We start from the raw sequence: 17519 nt of genomic DNA on the forward strand, positions 1-17519 counted from the left end.
CCCTTGCATTCCTATACAGCAATGATGAAAAATCTGAAAGAGAAATTAAGGAAACACTCCCATTTACCATTGCAACAAAAAGAATAAAATACCTAGGAATAAGCATACCTAAGGAGACAAAAGACCTGTATGCAGAAAATTATAGGACACTGATGATAGAAATTTAAGATGATACAAACAGATGGAGAGGTATACCATGTTCTTGGATTGGAAGAATCAACATTGTGAAAATGGCTATACTACCCAAAGCAATCTACAGATTCAGTGCAATTCCTATCAAACTACCAATGGCATTTTTCACAGAACTAGAACCAAAAATTTCACAATTTGTATGGAAACACAGAAGACCCCGAATAGCCAAAGCAATCTTCAGAAAGAAAAACGGAGCTGGATGAATCAGGCTCCCTGACTTCAGACTATACTACAAAGTTACAGTAATCAAGGCAGTATGGTGCTGGAGCAAAACAGAAATATAGATCAATGGAACAGGATAGAAAGCCCAGAGATAAACCCACGCACATATGGTCACCTTATTTTTGGTAAAGGAGGCAAGAATATACAATGGAGAAAAGACAGCCTCTTCAATAAGTGGTGCTGAGAAAACTGGACAGCTACATGTAAAAGAATGAAACTAGAACACTTCCTAACACCATACACAAAAATAAACTCAAAATGGATTAAAGACCTAAGTGTAACACCAGACACTATCAAACTCTTAGAGGAGAACATAGGCAGAACATTCTATGACATAAATCACAGCAAGATCCTTTTTGCCCTACCTCCTAGAGAAATGGAAATAAAAATAAAGCAATGGGACCTAAAGAAACTTAAAAGCTTTTGCACAGCAAAGGAAACCATAAACAGTACGAAAAGACAACCCTCAAAATGGGAGAAAATATTTGCAAACGAAGCAACTGACAAAGGATTAATCTTCAAAATATACAAGCAGCTCATGCAGCTCAATATCAAAAAAACAAACAACCCAATCCAGAAATGGGCAGAAGACCTAAATAGACATTTCTCCAAAGAAGATATACAGATTGCCAACAAACCCATGAAAGGATGCTCAACATCACTAATCATTAGAGAAATGCAACTCAGAACCACAATGCGGTATCACCTCGCACCTATCAGAATGGCCATCATCAAAAAAATCTACAAACAATAAATGCTGGAGAGGTTGTGCAGAAACGAGAACCCTCTTGCACTGTTGGTGAGAATGTAAATTGATAGAGCCACTATGGAGAACAATATGGAGTTTCCTTAAAAAACTAAAAATAGAACTACCATACGACCCAGCAGTCCCACTACGTGGCATATACCCTGAGAAAGCCATAATTCAAAAAAGGGTCATGTACCACAGTGTTCATTGCAGCTCTGTTTACAATAGCCAGGACATGGAAGCAACCTAAGTGTCCATCGACAGATGAATGGATAAAGAAGATGTGGCACATATATACAGTGGAACATTACTCAGCCATAAAAAGAAACGAAGTTGAGTTATTTGTAGTGAGGTGGATGGACCTAGAGTCTGTCATACAGAGTGAAGTAAGTCAGAAAGAGAAAAACAAATACCGTATGCTGACACATATATATGGAATCTAAAAAAAAAAAAAATTATGAAGAACCTAGGGGCAGGATGGGAATAAAGATGCAGACATAGCCAGTGGACTTGAGGACTCGGGGAGGGGGAAGGGTAAGCTGGGAGGAAGTGAGAGGGTGGCATTGACATATATACACTACCAAGTATAAAATAGCTAGTGGGAAGCAGCCGCATAGCACAGGGAGATCAGCTCGGTGCTTTGTGACCACCTAGAGGGGTGAGATAGGGAGGGTGAGAGGGAGGAGATACGGGGATATAGGTATATGTATAGCTGACTCACTTTGTTATAAAGCAGAAACTACTATAAAGCAGAAACACACCATTGTAAAGCAATTATACTCCAATAAAGACATTTAAAATTTTAAAATGCTATGGAAGAAAAAAACCTTTAGGAAAATTGATGAAACAATAATGACAAAATGAGTGTTTTTGAAATTTTCCAAAATAAAAGTTTTAAGAATATGTTATGTCCCAATTTTGAATGACAGCCCCTTCAGGCTAATTTCTTATTATTTTGACATGTCATCATTTTTTGAATGCTTTCTTTCAGAGCAAAATGTCCCAGTCTCACTTTCTACCTTTATTGCTTATGTTAGTTATCTATTCCTGCGTAAAAGAAATTACAGTAGTGGTCCCTTACCCATGGTTTCTCTTCGCACAGTTTCAGTTACCAGTCAGCTATGATCCAAAAATATTAAATGGAAAATTCCGAAAGTAATCTGTTGATAAGTTTGAAGTTGCATGTTGTTATGAGAAGCATGATGAAATCTCATGCCATCCAGCTTTGTCCCTCTCCATCCTGCCCGGGACGTTGAATCATACCATTGTCCAGTGTATCCCACCAGTTAGTCACTTAGTGGTTGTTGTAGGTCATCAGATTGACTGTCACAGTATTGCAGTGTTGTGTTCAAGTAACGCTTATTTTACTTAATATCGCCTGAATGCCCAAGAGTAGTGATGCTGGCAATTCGGATATATCAAAGAGAAGCCGTAAGTGCCTCCTTTAAGTGAATAGGTGAAAGTTCTAGACTTAACAAGGAAAGAAAAAAATCATATGCTGAGTTTGCTAAAATCTTCGTTAAGAATAGATTTCTATCTGAAATTGTGAGGAAGGAAAAAGAAATTCCTATTAGTTTTGCTGTCACACCTCAAACTGCAAAAGTGATAGCCACAGTGCTTGATGAGTTCTTAGTTAAGATGGAAAAGGTGTTAAATTTATACAGGATATTTTGAGAGAGAGAGAGAGACCACATTCACATAACTTTTATTACAGTATATTGTTATAATTGTCCTATTTTATTAGTTATTTTTGTTAATCTCTTACTATGCCTAATTTATCAATTAACTTTATCATAGGCATGGTTTTTTTTTTACATCTTTATTGGAGTATAATTGCTTTACAATGGTGTGTTAGTTTCTGTTTTATAACAAAGTGAATCAGTTATACGTATACATATGTTCCCATATCTCTTCCCTCTTGCGTCTCCCTCCCTCCCACCCTCCCTATCCCACCCCTCTAGGTGGTCACAAAGCACCGAGCTGATCTCCCTGTGCTATGCGGCTGCTTCCCACTAGCTCTCTACCTTACGTTTGGTAGTGTATATATGTCCATGCCACTCTCTCGCTTTGTCACAGCTTACCCTTCCCCCTCCCCATATCCTCAAGTCCATTCTCTAGTAGGTCTGTGTCTTTATTCCTGTCTTACCCCTAGGTTCTTCATGATATTTTTTTTCCTTAAATTCCATATATATGTGTTAGCATACGGTATTTGTCTTTCTCTTCCTGACTTACTTCACTCTGTATGACAGACTCTAGGTCCATCCACCTCATTTCAAATAGCTCAATTTCGTTTCTTTTTATGGCTGAGTAATATTCCATTGTATATATGTGCCACATCTGCTTTATCCATTCATCCGATGATGGGCACTTAGGTTGTTTCCATCTCCGGGCTATTGTAAATAGTGCTGCAATGAACATTGTGGTACATGACTCTTTTTGAATTATGGTTTTCTCAGGATATATGCCCAGTAGTGGGATTGCTGGGTCATATGGTAGTTCTATTTGTAGTTTTTAAAGGAACCTCCATACTGTTCTCCATAGTGGCTGTACCAATTCACAGTATATATAGGGTTCGGAATGATCTGCAGTTTCAGACATCTGCTGGGAGTCTTGGAATGTATCCCACATGGATAGAGGGGGACTACCATACTTCAAAACTTAGAGGCTTAAAGTGTTCATGGTCTCATATAGTTTCTGTGGGTCAGAAATTTGTGAGTGGCTTAGCTGTTAATTTGGTTTAGATTCTCTCATAGGGTTGCACCTAAGATATTAGGCAGAGCTTTAACCTCTGAAGTCTTGATAGTAAATTTGCTTCTTCCATAACAGTTCTTTCACATGGTTGGCAAGTTAGTGTTGATTGTTGGTAGGAGGCCTTAGATCCTTACCATGTTGACCTCTCAGTAGGACTGTTTCAAGTCTGCCAGCCTCCCCCAGAAGGAATGGTCCAAAAGAGAGTAAGGTGGACACTTGTGTGTGTTTTATGACCTCAAGAGTCATACAATATAATTCCCACAATATTCCTTAGATTACACGTCAGCCTTATTCATTTTCAGAAGAGATTATATTAAGGGCATGAATACCAGGAGACAATGGTCAATTGGGAGTCACCTTGTAGGCTGATACTACATTACCCTAGCACAGGAATCTCCCACGAGCCCTTGTTCCTTTTGATATAGAGTAATGTGTAAAGATCAAAATCTTGTTACTAGGGTTACTCATTGTCAATTGGTTATCATTTCTGCTAGGCACCATTCGTACACAGAGCTAAGAAATATATATATTTCTATATATATACACATATGTTTAAATCACACATTCATATTGATATTTCTGACTTAAATTTAGCATAAGAGGGTTTTCACCTCTTTACTTTTATGTTTTCTATTTTTATTTTTTGGACATGTAAAAAATTTACATAGTTAAAAAGTCAAAACCATGTTAAAAAATATATATATATTTAGAGATGTCTTTCTTATATGCCTCCCTCTACACCCCTTTGCTACCTACCAGTAACCATTTTTATTTGTTTTTGGTCTATCCTTCCAGTGTTTCATTCTGCAAATATAGATGAATGCATGCACACGTACAAATATGTGTATTCTTATTCTCCATTCTCCTCCGTTTCAATCTCCTGTCTCCTACAAAGAATAGCATACTTTATATGGTGTTCTGTGCCTTACGTTTTAATTTAACAGTATATCCTGGGTATTACTCCATAACTTTATTTGGAGAGCTTCATTTTCTTATGGCTATATATGATCTATTATGTGGATATAATATTGAGAGTCTTTTGGGTCAGTCTTTTGCTGGAAATAATGTGCAGCAAATAATAGTGTGTCATTTCGTACTTGTACCAGGTGTGTTGGTGGGGTAGATTGCTAAAGTGGGACTGCTTGGGGCAAAGGAAAAATATGTATACAATTTTGTTGGATATTGGCAAATTCCCCTTCATAGGTATTATGCCATTTTTGCTGTCCCATCGGAGATATTGTGAGGATTAAATGAGTTCATGTATGTAGAGTGCCTGACACAATGACCGTTTAATCAAAATAGCTGTTACCCTAAAGTCCACATCCTTAGACCTTTCCTACATTATCAAATGAATTTCAAGACTTCTCAATATCCTGCATACATTTCTAGATACATATTTCACTTTACATGTAGCCCCTTTAATTGCTTTGTGCAGAACTAAACATGGCACTTGGTGGTAGATCATTCCAAAATGTTTACTTTATATGTTTAAGAGGTTGAAAAGCAACCTGAAAGAAATCAGATAGGAGGCCCTATTCTTTCATACATTCTCAAACACTGGGGTTTACATTTATAAAGTGGCAATTTACATTGGAATGTTTCTGTCCCATAAAACCATTCAACATTATGATGGTAAATTCCTTCAAGATAATAAACTGCAGAATACTTTGGGAAAATAATTATCCTAACTGAGCCTGCATTTTAGTATTTTATTTTTGGAACCACCTATAGTTTAGCTAGTTGAATACAGGCTAAGGTGAAGGGCTCTAATCTGTTCAGTGATCACAGGCTGTACCCCTCTGTCTTGATTATTGCCTAACAGATTTATGGCTTAATTACAAGAACAATCAAATATAAATGAGTCCAGAGACATTGTTAGTATATGCTTTAAAAATAAGTGAAAATTTACTAGCTGCTGATGGTATTAAAAAAGGATTACTTGCTAAAGTACGTTTAGAATAGTTTATTTAACCTAGGGGAGATAACTGTTAACATATTGAGATTAAAACTCTAGAAAAATTATTTCTCCATTGGTTCCAGTATTTTTATATTCATAACTGGTTTTTTAGAAATGTTTTTGTTTTTACTTAAACAAGTAGTAACTTATCTAAAATAAGTAGCTATTTAATAAAGTAATAGTAATAAAGTAATTTGAATAAAACTAGATACATTTATTTTAGTAGTTTGTTAATAAGCTTTTCTGAAAATTCTCTGTTATGTTATCTGCCAGTGCTTCATCATCTTTGTAACATTCTAGATTTATAAATTAGTACATGACACTCTTCTTTGCCCATTTAAATTTATTTCTAGGTGCTAACTGCCAAAGAAAGGAAAACTCAGATTGATGATAGAAACAAATTGACTGAGCATTTTATCATCACACTGCCTATGTTGCTATCAAAGGTACAGTTTCATTTACAGTTTTGTGATAATATGCCACTGAGTTTGCTTATTACACTGTACTATTAAAGTAGTTACTTTGTTTTCTTTGCTTCTCCTTCTAGTATTCTGCAGATGCAGAGAAGGTAGCAAACTTGCTACAAATCCCACAGTATTTTGATCTAGAAATTTATAGCACAGGTAGAATGGAAAAGGTAAGACACTATAAAATTGAAATTCTGCTATTATAGTCAGTTTTATTAACTGAATTATTTTATTTTCATGTAATATATAGGCTTACTTGTTATATGACAGATGCTTTTTTTAAATTTTTGTTAATCTAAATGTCATAGTTTTTCTTTTTTTCCTCCTCAGCATCTAGATGCTTTACTAAAACAGATTAAATTTGTTGTGGAGAAACACATAGAATCAGATGTTCTAGAAGCCTGCAGTAAAACCTATAGCATCTTATGCAGTGAAGAGTATACCATCCAGAACAGAGTTGACATAGCTCGAAGCCAACTGATTGATGAGTTTGTAGATCGATTCAATCATTCTGTGGAAGATCTATTGCAAGAGGTCTGTTTTAAAGTTAATGTGTACATATAATGATTTTGGCTAATAATTTTTCAAGGTAGCTGAGTTTTAAATTGTTTCCATTTTAAAATAAAATCTAGTAGAATTCTCTACTTTCAAAACTTAGCAGCATTATTGCAGTTGTTCATTTTATGAAGATCAGCCTCAGTTACACTTCATTTTTATTTTAAAAATCTGTTTCATAAAAGACAGACTTTTTTTTTCTCTTTTAAAAAAGGTCTGACTTTCTTAAGTCATTTTTTCATTTTCTATTCCTGGGGCCTAATTTGCATTTTAATATTATTGAACTATTACGTGCTAATGAATAGAACATAAAAATTGTGTGCTTATAAAGGATAGCTGCTTACCAGTGGTGTGCCTAAGATAGCAGCAAGCATCTCCAACTGGTTATTTTTATAATTATTTCTGTGATTCCTGTCTCTTGCCCTCTCCTTTCAATCTATGTAAGGCAATCTGGAATTCCCACAGCTTTGTATGTCCTGACGGCCAGGCTGATAGGATTTACTTTTAATCCATGTAATCAGTTTTCCCCTACTTTAATTTTTAATTTTAACTTTTAATTTTTTTCAACCATTTTTTGATTTTCATTGTGATTTTGAAGTTGCAGATGTAACTGACAATCAGTAAAATCTTTGAAATAACCAATAAAATCTTTAAACTACCTATCCTTTCACTCAGCAGTTTCAAGGAATTTATCCAAAGGTATTAATCAGAAAATTGTACGAAGTCACATTTATGACATTGTTTAAAATGCAAAAGTGGTTATTTCTGGGTGTTGGGCTTATGGGTGTTTTTTACTTTTTGTTTTTTTTTGCTTATTTGTATTTTCTCATTTATCAACAGTGAATATATACTATTTATATAATAAAAAAGAATTTTTCTTTAGGCAGTAAGTATTAATAGACTTCCATGTGAATTTGAGGGTGAGTAAATTTATGGTATTAAGGTACAGTCTGCTGTTTTTTTTATAGGGAGAAGAAGCTGATGATGATGATATTTACAATGTTCTTTCTACATTAAAGCGGTTAACCTCTTTCCACAAGTATGTCATTTTATTTAAAGTAGATTTAATGAATAACCTATATTAGTCAACATAAAACAAACTGATTTTAATGTTTAACATCCATGTAACACTGGGAAATTTTAGAGAAATATTGAGATGTTGTGATGTTTTTATTATTCAGATTTCCTACAGATAAATTATGAGTTTTTATTATAATTTTATTACTTAAGGAGTAAGATTTATCATTCAGTGTAATGAATGTACACTGTACACTGTAAAAGTTTAAGATAATCAGTATAATTAACAAATTAGATGGGCTTATTCTGCAAGCTAGAGTTTTTAAAGGTATAATTTTCAGTTGATAGCTCTTAGAAATCTTACTAAATAAAAATCACAGCTTTGGAGAAAGCCACAAAATTATTTCTATAAGCTTTTTTTCCTGAATTGTCCTTGTTTGTCTAGTTTGTTTATTATTGTGTTCTTACTATGTAGACAGAACTGCTGGATTTGAATAAGGAAAAAAAGGCTCAGATCAATGAAATAGGTGTCATTTTCAAATTGTAATTTGCATATCCCTTGTAATGAAACATGCTTATCTTCTCCATAAAGAAAGGAAAATAAAGAACTTTGTTGTGAAAAAGCATGTTTAGGCGTAGCCCTTACTTTGATGAATACTTCAGATTTCAAAAGCAGTGTCTAAAATCTAAGCCTTTTCTGTATACACAAGTACATTTTTGGAATTCCATGGAGAAACAAACTCTTATTTGAAAAAATATTTTGACATCTGAAAATAAAAGTTGACAACCAGTGTCAAAACTCCTATTTAAGAAAATACTTTGACGTTTGAAAATAAAAATTGACAGTGAGTAATTGTGCTATTTTTAGTAGCAGAGCTCATGAGAATTTACACTGTCAGTGTTATCTCATTCTTCAGAAGTCCTCAGCACATGTAAATAGCTACACTAAAGTTTTGGAACTGTGCCATATTTCCTTTACCCTGACTTTGTCTTTATTTATCTCCATCTCGTGAATACAAATCTCTTTTTCAAAAATATGCATGTATTTATACTTTGAAATTCTGAATGAATTTGTTTAAATGTGCTTTAAAACATACTAGAAAGAAAGAAATGGTAACCTTCACTTTAACATATGAAGTTTTATTGTTTTTGATTTCTTTTAATGAATTCCTAATATCAGCTTCCACTCTGTCTTTCTCTACCCGTCTCCCTCTTCTCTTCTCCCCCCTCATTCCCCCCTTCCTTCTTTTTTTCTTTCTTTCTTTGTTTTTTTCTTCCTCTCCTTCTCCCTCTTTCTCTTTTTCTTTCTAAGTTTGAGGACTTGAACATTTCCTTATGGAACTTTTACAGTTCTACTAGAAAATGAAGTTACTTTATTCTTCCCCCATTGAAACTGAGCTCAACAAATTTAAACCTTCCTCCACTCTAGAATAAAGTTAATGCATTTTTGTTTATTTTAGCGCTCATGATCTCACAAAATGGGATCTGTTTGGTAATTGCTACAGATTATTGAAGACTGGAATTGAACATGGAGCTATGCCAGAACAGGTAGGAGTTTATTGATATTCTTTCTGTGTCATTTTAGAAAGCTTTTCTGATATCGTGTAGGATTATCAAAAGCCTTTCATGGAACATAGTTGATAATTCTTAAACGCAGCCACTTCCTTTGAGAATTATTGCCATAGTGATTCAGTGTTACAGATAGGTATATTATATCTTCAGATTTGAACAGAAAAGAATAGAAAAAGTTTGCTATAATGTAGCAAAAGTTTAATATTAATATTTAATTTTGACATAAACATTATGACTATTTTAGGGAAAATACCATTACTATAGTAGCAATTTCAAAACTTCATCAATTTAATATAATGAAAATTTCTGATCATGGCTGTATTTCGGGCACTGTTCTAGGTAATGATAATAGTAAGCCTTAGATATGGCTTAGTTTTTGTGGTGAATCATACTTACGTAAGTTTGGAGGCCTTTAGCAGATTTTAGACTTTTTTGCATTCATATAAGTTGGAGTGAAAAGGGCAGGAATTCAACAAACTCTCTCCAGTCTGGAAGAGACTTGGAATAGTCAACTTAATTATCATACAGAGAATTAAGAATTTAATACTTCTGTATGAGAACTAACTTGTTACTTACTAATTAACAATTATAATTATTGCTAATTAACAGTAACAATCTGTTATTAAGAATTAGGAGTTATTTTATACATTGCAGACACTCATTCATGTAGACCAAAACACCAACCCCATAAGTTAGGTATAAGGTGGTGTTTAGGTGTGAGCTCATCCATTCCTGTTTTGGTAATATGGGATGCTTAGATGACACTTCATGATACTAAAGTAATCAATAGATATAACAAAACTATAATTTCATGTTAAAAGTTCATCATAGAAACAATGCTTTATTATTGCTATGATTAACTCTTAAATTGCCTTAATTCATGTCTTTGATCTATCCTTTGTAGCCGCTCTTAATAACAAATATCCCTGATTGTGTTAGGTGTTTTATTATAGTTTGTGGAAAAATGCTGAAAATTTGACCCCTTGTTTTTCTTCATTTATTGTTGACTCTTCAGCTTTGATCCTCTTTTCGTCTCAAACTTTTCAGTAGCCTAAATGCAATTCACTGATATTCTAAGCTGTGCTTCAGAGTTGAAAGGGAATGATAGAGTTAAGATAGTCTTTTTTTTGATTTTCACATTTTCCTCAAGAAGAGAATAAGAATAGCACTTCTCTGTTTTATCTGGAGATTATAACTATATCTAAATTTATTTTTAATTCTCCATACCATCATTTATTGTCTTAGACCTGACTTGTTACAGTCTCACAATGTTGTTCTGTGATTATGTTGGTTTTCTATTATTTATTTTTACTGCATATGCATTATCTACCCAATTTTATTTTAATTTCTTTGAGTAAGAGAGCATTTATGTGAGATTTGCTTTAACTTTGTTAACTTCTTAGACACACATTCTTTATTACTTTAAACATGTGTATGAAGTTTGAATACCTCACTACTAGATTGTACTCTTATTCATTTTAGCAATCAGAAATGATTTAGCATTTAGCACCTCTTAGAAACATCTTTAGATACCCAGTACTGAGACTCCAAAACCCGTATTCAGCCATTTCTTCATAGGACCATGCAAGCTTACTTTTTTAGATTCCAACTCTGTTCCTTTTAATTAGAATCCAAGAAAATACTCTTTTAGAGCAAGGATATCAAAGAACTGCCAAAATGTTTGCTGTTTGTTAACCCTCAGTTATGCTTAACATTTTGAAGATACCTTAAAACTTTCTAGCTATTTAGGGGGAACTGTATTGTCCTTATATGCTTGACTGTTTGTTTTCCATGGTAACCATTTCAACTAGAAGTTTCACAGTCCCACTCTTCAGGATTAACTGAATTCTTTTTTCCTTCCTCTTTCTGTGATCTACCTTTTCTCATGTCAGTGCTATTTTAACGATTATAGTAGAATAGGTAAAACCAAAGTTTAAAAAATTTAGCTATTCTTAAAATACTTTTTTTAAAGTTGAATTATAGAAAAGTTTTAATCAAAAATTCAACTCTTATTTCCTTCAATTCATCAATTGTCAATAATTTTTCCCAGTTGTACTCTTACATGCTTGCGTGCCTCTCGCTCTCTCTCCCTTTCACTCTTCCTCCCCATATAATATTAATATGCATGTGTACAATAAGTATTAATAATATTTTTATAGCAATTTTTCTCCAGCCCAGGATCCAAGCCATAATAGCACATTGTATTTCTTTTTTTTTAGAAAATTTTTTAAAATAAATTTATTTATTTATTTTTGGCTGTGTTTGGTCTTCGTTGCTGCACATGGGCTTTCTCAAGTTGGTGGCGAGCGGGGCCTGCTCTTCATTGAGGTGCATGGGCTTCTCACTGCAGTAACTAATCTTGTTGCAGAGCACAGGCTCTAGGCATGTGGGCTTCAGTAGTTGTGGCGCATGGGCTCCAGTAGTTGTGGTGCGTGGGCTCAGTAGTTGCGGCTCATGGGCTCTAGAGCACAGGCTCAGCAATTGTGGCACACGGGCTTAGTTGCTCCATGGCACGTGGAATCTTCCCAACCAGGGCTCGAACCCATGTCCCCTGCACTGGCAGGTGGATTCTTAACCACTGCACCACCAGGGAAGTCCCACATTGCATTTTTGTAATGTCTTTTTTTTGTTCTCCTTTAATCTGAATGGTTTTTCAGGCTTTGCCTTTCATGACATTGACATTTTGAAGAGTACAGACCAGTTATTTTATAGAATGTTCTCCATTTACTTTTGTCTGATCTACACGTTTAGATTGAGATTATGCATTCGTGGCAGGAATGCTACATAAATGATATTCTGCTTTCAGTGAATCACATCAGAAAGCACATGATGGCAGTTTGTTCAGTATTGTTGATAATTAATTTTGATCACTTTAGTAAGTAAGGTCTGCTGAGTATATCCCATGTAGAGTTACCATTTTCTTTTTTAATGAATAACTAATCTGTGGGAATATTCTTTTAAGACTGTGTAAATAATCCTGTTTCTTATCAAACTTTGACATAATAATTTGAGCATTCTTTTGCGATTTTGCCTGATTCGTTTATTATTATGATAGTCACAAAATGGTAACTGAAGTGGCGATTTCCTAACTCTGTCATTTATTTTATATTTATTTGTTGGCCCTCTGCTCTAAGGAAGAACTTTCCCTTCTCCCTTTGGTTATTTATGTATTTATTAATTTGTTTACCTTTTTAAATTTCAAATTTATTTTTTAAAATTTAGTATCAGTGTGGACTCATGGGTTTCTGTTTTATTCCTGTTCTGTTCATCTGGTTAAAACAGTACTATTGTTATTCATTTTGGTGCCGAAATTGTTGCAGATTTAGCCAGGGAGAATTTCTTTCCAGCCTGTTCCTATGTGCTTTAAATATTTTTTTGAGCACTTCCATACTTTCTGGCACAAGAATATGTTCCAGAGTCTGTTTATGCCTACCCCTATGCTAATGAATTCTTAACCTATGGAAAATATAAAACTTACTGCAGTTCCCTAACACAATAGTCATTCGTTTGTAAAGAACCCACATTTCAGAATTTATTGTAGTATTTCTTCATACATTTTTTTGTAAGATGAAAGCAAAAAAATATTAAAATTCTCCTTATCCTGTTTTGTGGCCTTTGTGCCAATTTCCTGTTGGTATATCTGTATATCTGTAAGTTTAAACCTTCTCTTAGGCAACATCTAAGAAAAATTAAATATTAAAATTCTGCTTCAATACATAGTTCCAAGAATATCTTTCCAGATTCTAAAAATTGAAAGCCAATAAAGAACAATTCATATATTATTTTGGTAAATATATGCTGTATAACAAAATAGTGTGATTAAACCCATAAAGAAGGAAATGTAATCATATCAGTAACTTTAGACCTATCAAGCCATCAATAATAGAAAATTTAAGTTTTGTACTTATTATGTACCAGGTACTATTTTAAGTCTTTATGTGCATACATTTCTTGAAGCCTCATGACAACCCTATAGAATATACATCGTTATTCTCATTTTATTGATTATGAAACTGAAACATAGAGATATTAAGTAACTTGCCTAAAGTCTCATAGCTGTTGGCGTACCCACTTTAACCAAGCTTTTAAATTATTTTCATTGTCTCTTCAAATTTTCTACTGCTAATTTGCTACTGCTCTTTATAGTATCCCATGCCTTCTGATGTTTGCCCCATGTCAAACTCTTATTATTTTGTATTTTTTCCAAACTTCTTTTGCACTGTATTGTTTCATTGGGAATTGTGGGGAGAGATTAGATGCTGGTACTTAACCTATCATTGTGAACTGGAAATCAACACATTTCTTTAGACGGAACATAATACAGGAGTTGTTTAATTTTAGTCCAGTTTTTGCTTATGATTATATTAAGGCTTATTTGTTGCTAGCTTCAGTGTTTGTGCTTTTCTTCGCATTTACTCAAAATTATTACTGCAAACTCTGCTCTTTGCCACACTGATTCTTATTTTTTTAATTATTATACAGTAAAACTGACTTGTCTTCCTTCCTGTGTAAAGTTATGAATTTTAACATATGTATAGATTTACGTAGTCACCACCACAATCAGGATACAAAACAGTTTCATCATCCCCGAAACTTCTTCATATTATCCCTTTATAGTCATATGATTGAGCTACTTACAACTCCTGAAAACCACCCCTCTGTTTTCCATCACTATAATTTTGTCTTTCTGAGATTTCCAAATAAATGGAATTGTACAGTATGTAAACCCTGAGCATAATGCCTTTGAGATTAATCCACGTTGTTGTGTGAGTCAGTAGTTGGTTTGTTTTTGCTGCTTAGTTGTATTCCATTGTGTAGATACACCACAGTTTGTTTTATTCATTCAACTGTTGAAAGATATTTGGGTTGTTTCCAGCTTTTGGCTATCACAATAAAAAGTGCTATGAATATTAGTATACAGTCTTTCGTTTGAACATAAATTTTCATTTCTCTAAAGTAAATGCCCAGGAGTATAATTGCTGGGTCTTATGATAAGTGTATGTTTAACTTCATTAGAAACTGCCAAACCATTTTCCAGAGTGGCTGTACCATTCTGCATTTCTTCCAGCAACGTATGAGAGTTCCAGTTGTTCTGCATCCTCATCAGCACTTGATATTGTCGATACTTTTTACTCTAGCCATCCAAGTAGATATGTAGTGGTGTTTCACTGTGCTTTTTAATATATATTTTCTTAATGCTAATGATGTTGAACATCTTTTCACGCACTTATTTACCAGGCTTATGCCTTTTTTGGTGAAACCATGTTGATTATTAATTTGTACCTAAAGGCTCTTTTTAAAAGGGAATATTAATGTCACTCATGTTAACCAAGTCTAAATATGATAAAAAGATGAGTTTTGGATATTAGAAGCAGACTAGTATTAAGTTTAGTTCACTCTTTTTTTTTTTTTTTTTTGCGGTACGTGGGCCTCTCACTGTTGGTGGCCTCTCCGGTTGCGGAGCACAGGCTCCGGACACTCAGGCTCAGCGGCCATGGCTCACGGACCCAGCCGCTCCGCGGCATGTGGGATCCTCCCGGACCGGGGCACGAACCCGTGTCCCCTGCATCGGCAGGCGGACTGTCAACCACTGCGCCACCACGGAAGCCCTAGTTCACTCTTTTATCATGTACTTGTGCACTAAAAAATTTGAGCCTCCTTCCCCTTAAAGTCTCTTGCAAACAGAAAAGTAAAAGAGCCTAAATTTATCCCAGTCGTTATGTGGATTTTCAGAATTTTAAACATGTCCTATATGTGTAGATAACATATATCTGCACATGCATTTATTAGTTTCCTGTCAGGTTTTATCTTCAGGCAAATTCAGTTTTTCTAAACTTTAAACATTCTAAGAGTTTATCCCTTGGTCTTAACTTAGATGTAATAATACAGTTCATCTTCAGTTTCAAGATATATCATTAGCTGTATGTTGAATGATTCTCATTGATTCAGTCTGCTAATCAAAGGTAGAGCTAACTCCTTTAAATAGATAAAAGTAATTATTAAGAAAAAAGGCTAATAAAAAATAATTTTTATGTTGGTTAAAGTAATGCTAACTGCTATAATAGATTAATCTCAATATCTCAGAGGCTTAACACAATAGAAATTTATTTCTCACTTACATAACATTAAGGCACAATTAAAGGAAGCAGCGTGTCACTGCACTGCCAAGTCATTCAGGGACCCATGGTCTCTTGGGTTATTGGTATCCTGCTGGCGGATAGGGAAGGAGAAGATGGAGAAGGCAGTCCTGCTTCTTAAGTAATTTTTGCCCAGAAGTATGCAATATACATTACTGTGTCCTTCCAGGTACATCATTACCTTGTGGAAAAATGAGGTCAGAAGAGTAGGGTTGGAAGAAATTCTTAGTCATCAGACTAATAATTGGAATTATTTGAAGATCCTTTCCAGGGTCAGAGCAGTGTTAGTCAAGAAAAGGCAGAAGGACTGTGGTGCTAATAGGTTAGAATAATCTCTTTTGGCTTTTTTGTTGTTTTATTGCTTGTCCTTCTTGTTTTACATGTACTACAGAAAGATGAAGTTGCTAAATAAACGACTTTTGACGAGTTAGGATAACATTGCTAGTATAGGGGATAAAATCAATATGACTGATGTAAAGCCTGGAAGGAAGAGTTTTGAATTTTCTTTTGAAGTTTGATCAACTGTATTGTTATATAATTATACCTGTGAGAAAGCAAAATATTTCCCAGTCAATGAGAGTGAGCTTTTTATTTTAAAATAATACAGTGGAGCCCTTTTAAAGTAAATGTATGATGAATACCAGTATGTTGAAAATTAAAATGGAGATGCTGTATTGGAAATAGGTATTGAAGTGACCAATCTCTCTCTTCTCTTATAACCACATCTAAGAAACTTGTGTGCACAACTTTGGAACACACTTTGAATAATTCCTAGTATATAGGTCATAGAAATGTAGAAGGAAAGGAAATGATATTTGTAATGATTAGGATAGATATAACCAAAATCAGGCAGTTCTTCAACATTACTTTTTTCCATATCTTAATTTCCCGTTGGTTAATGTTCATTTGTATATCACTCTTCTAGTAATTTAACAATGCAGATTGTTTCAAATTCAAGAAAAAGTTTTAAATCACACAAACCACTTTAGTACTTCTTAGTATAAAGTAAAGGTTATCACAAGGTGTCTCAGAACCCGAGGTGTACCATATTGAGTATCCCCTAAGTATAGTAAGATGATTTCTTTAACATTAATGTTCATAAGTTGACAGTGTTTCAGTAGTCTTGTTTCTGGCATTCTGACATGAATCAATCATTTAATTATCATGTTTAATAAAACCCTGACATCTCATTAGTTTTGTATGAAAAGCAGCACCACTCATCCCTCTAATTCTGATGAGTTATTTTCAGTGCTGAGTAGGTGCATTGGAGATATCTTTTACTTACGTGATCTGAAACCTGAAATTTTTAAAGTAAAACCAGCCAAAATTGTACTTCCTGAAGCATTCCACTTACTGATTTCTCTTTTGATTTATTCTCTACATTCTCTTGGGGTTTTTAGTTTATCAAGAGGAGAAAATAATAGAGACACTATAATAATGGAATATCATATTATCAGACATGCTTTATTGCAATAAAGATGTACCATGTATTCAAACAAAAATGTAGTAAAAGACCTATCCAAAATGAACTTCTCTTTTTTATTATGATTCTTAACCAGTGTTTATTTTCCTAAATTCTTCTATTTGTCTCTCTGAAAAATATGGATAAACATTTCACAGAACAGGAATTCAGGCCCAATAAAACATGAAAAGGTGCTCATCTCCATTGGTAATTAGAAAAATGTAAATTAATACCACATTAAGATACTACTCATACATAATAAAATCACCAGATTTAAAACATCTGATGATATCAAATGTTGGTAAAAACATGGAGCCGCAGGAACTGTCAGACTATTAGATACAGCCACTGTGGACAAAAATTTGGTACTATTTACTGTAAAGTTAAATATACACATACTATATGACCCAGCAATCCTGTTCCCAGAGCAGTGATTCTC

At 34.0% G+C, this 17519-nt stretch overlaps 1 protein-coding gene across 1 annotated transcript in view; it reads left to right on the top strand.

Moving 5' to 3' along the window:
- Positions 1–17519, top strand: part of STAG1 (STAG1 cohesin complex component) — a 423041-nt gene that overhangs the window by 365114 nt on the left and 40408 nt on the right. Inside the window, exons 17-21 of the mRNA XM_030873418.2 lie at positions 6224–6316; positions 6418–6507; positions 6668–6871; positions 7861–7931; positions 9370–9457. Coding sequence (XP_030729278.1) covers positions 6224–6316; positions 6418–6507; positions 6668–6871; positions 7861–7931; positions 9370–9457 — 546 coding nt within the window. The remainder of the gene's footprint in view (positions 1–6223; positions 6317–6417; positions 6508–6667; positions 6872–7860; positions 7932–9369; positions 9458–17519) is intronic.

Source organism: Globicephala melas, chromosome 4 (genome assembly GCF_963455315.2).
Source record: "Globicephala melas chromosome 4, mGloMel1.2, whole genome shotgun sequence".
Classification (NCBI taxonomy): domain Eukaryota; kingdom Metazoa; phylum Chordata; class Mammalia; order Artiodactyla; family Delphinidae; genus Globicephala; species Globicephala melas.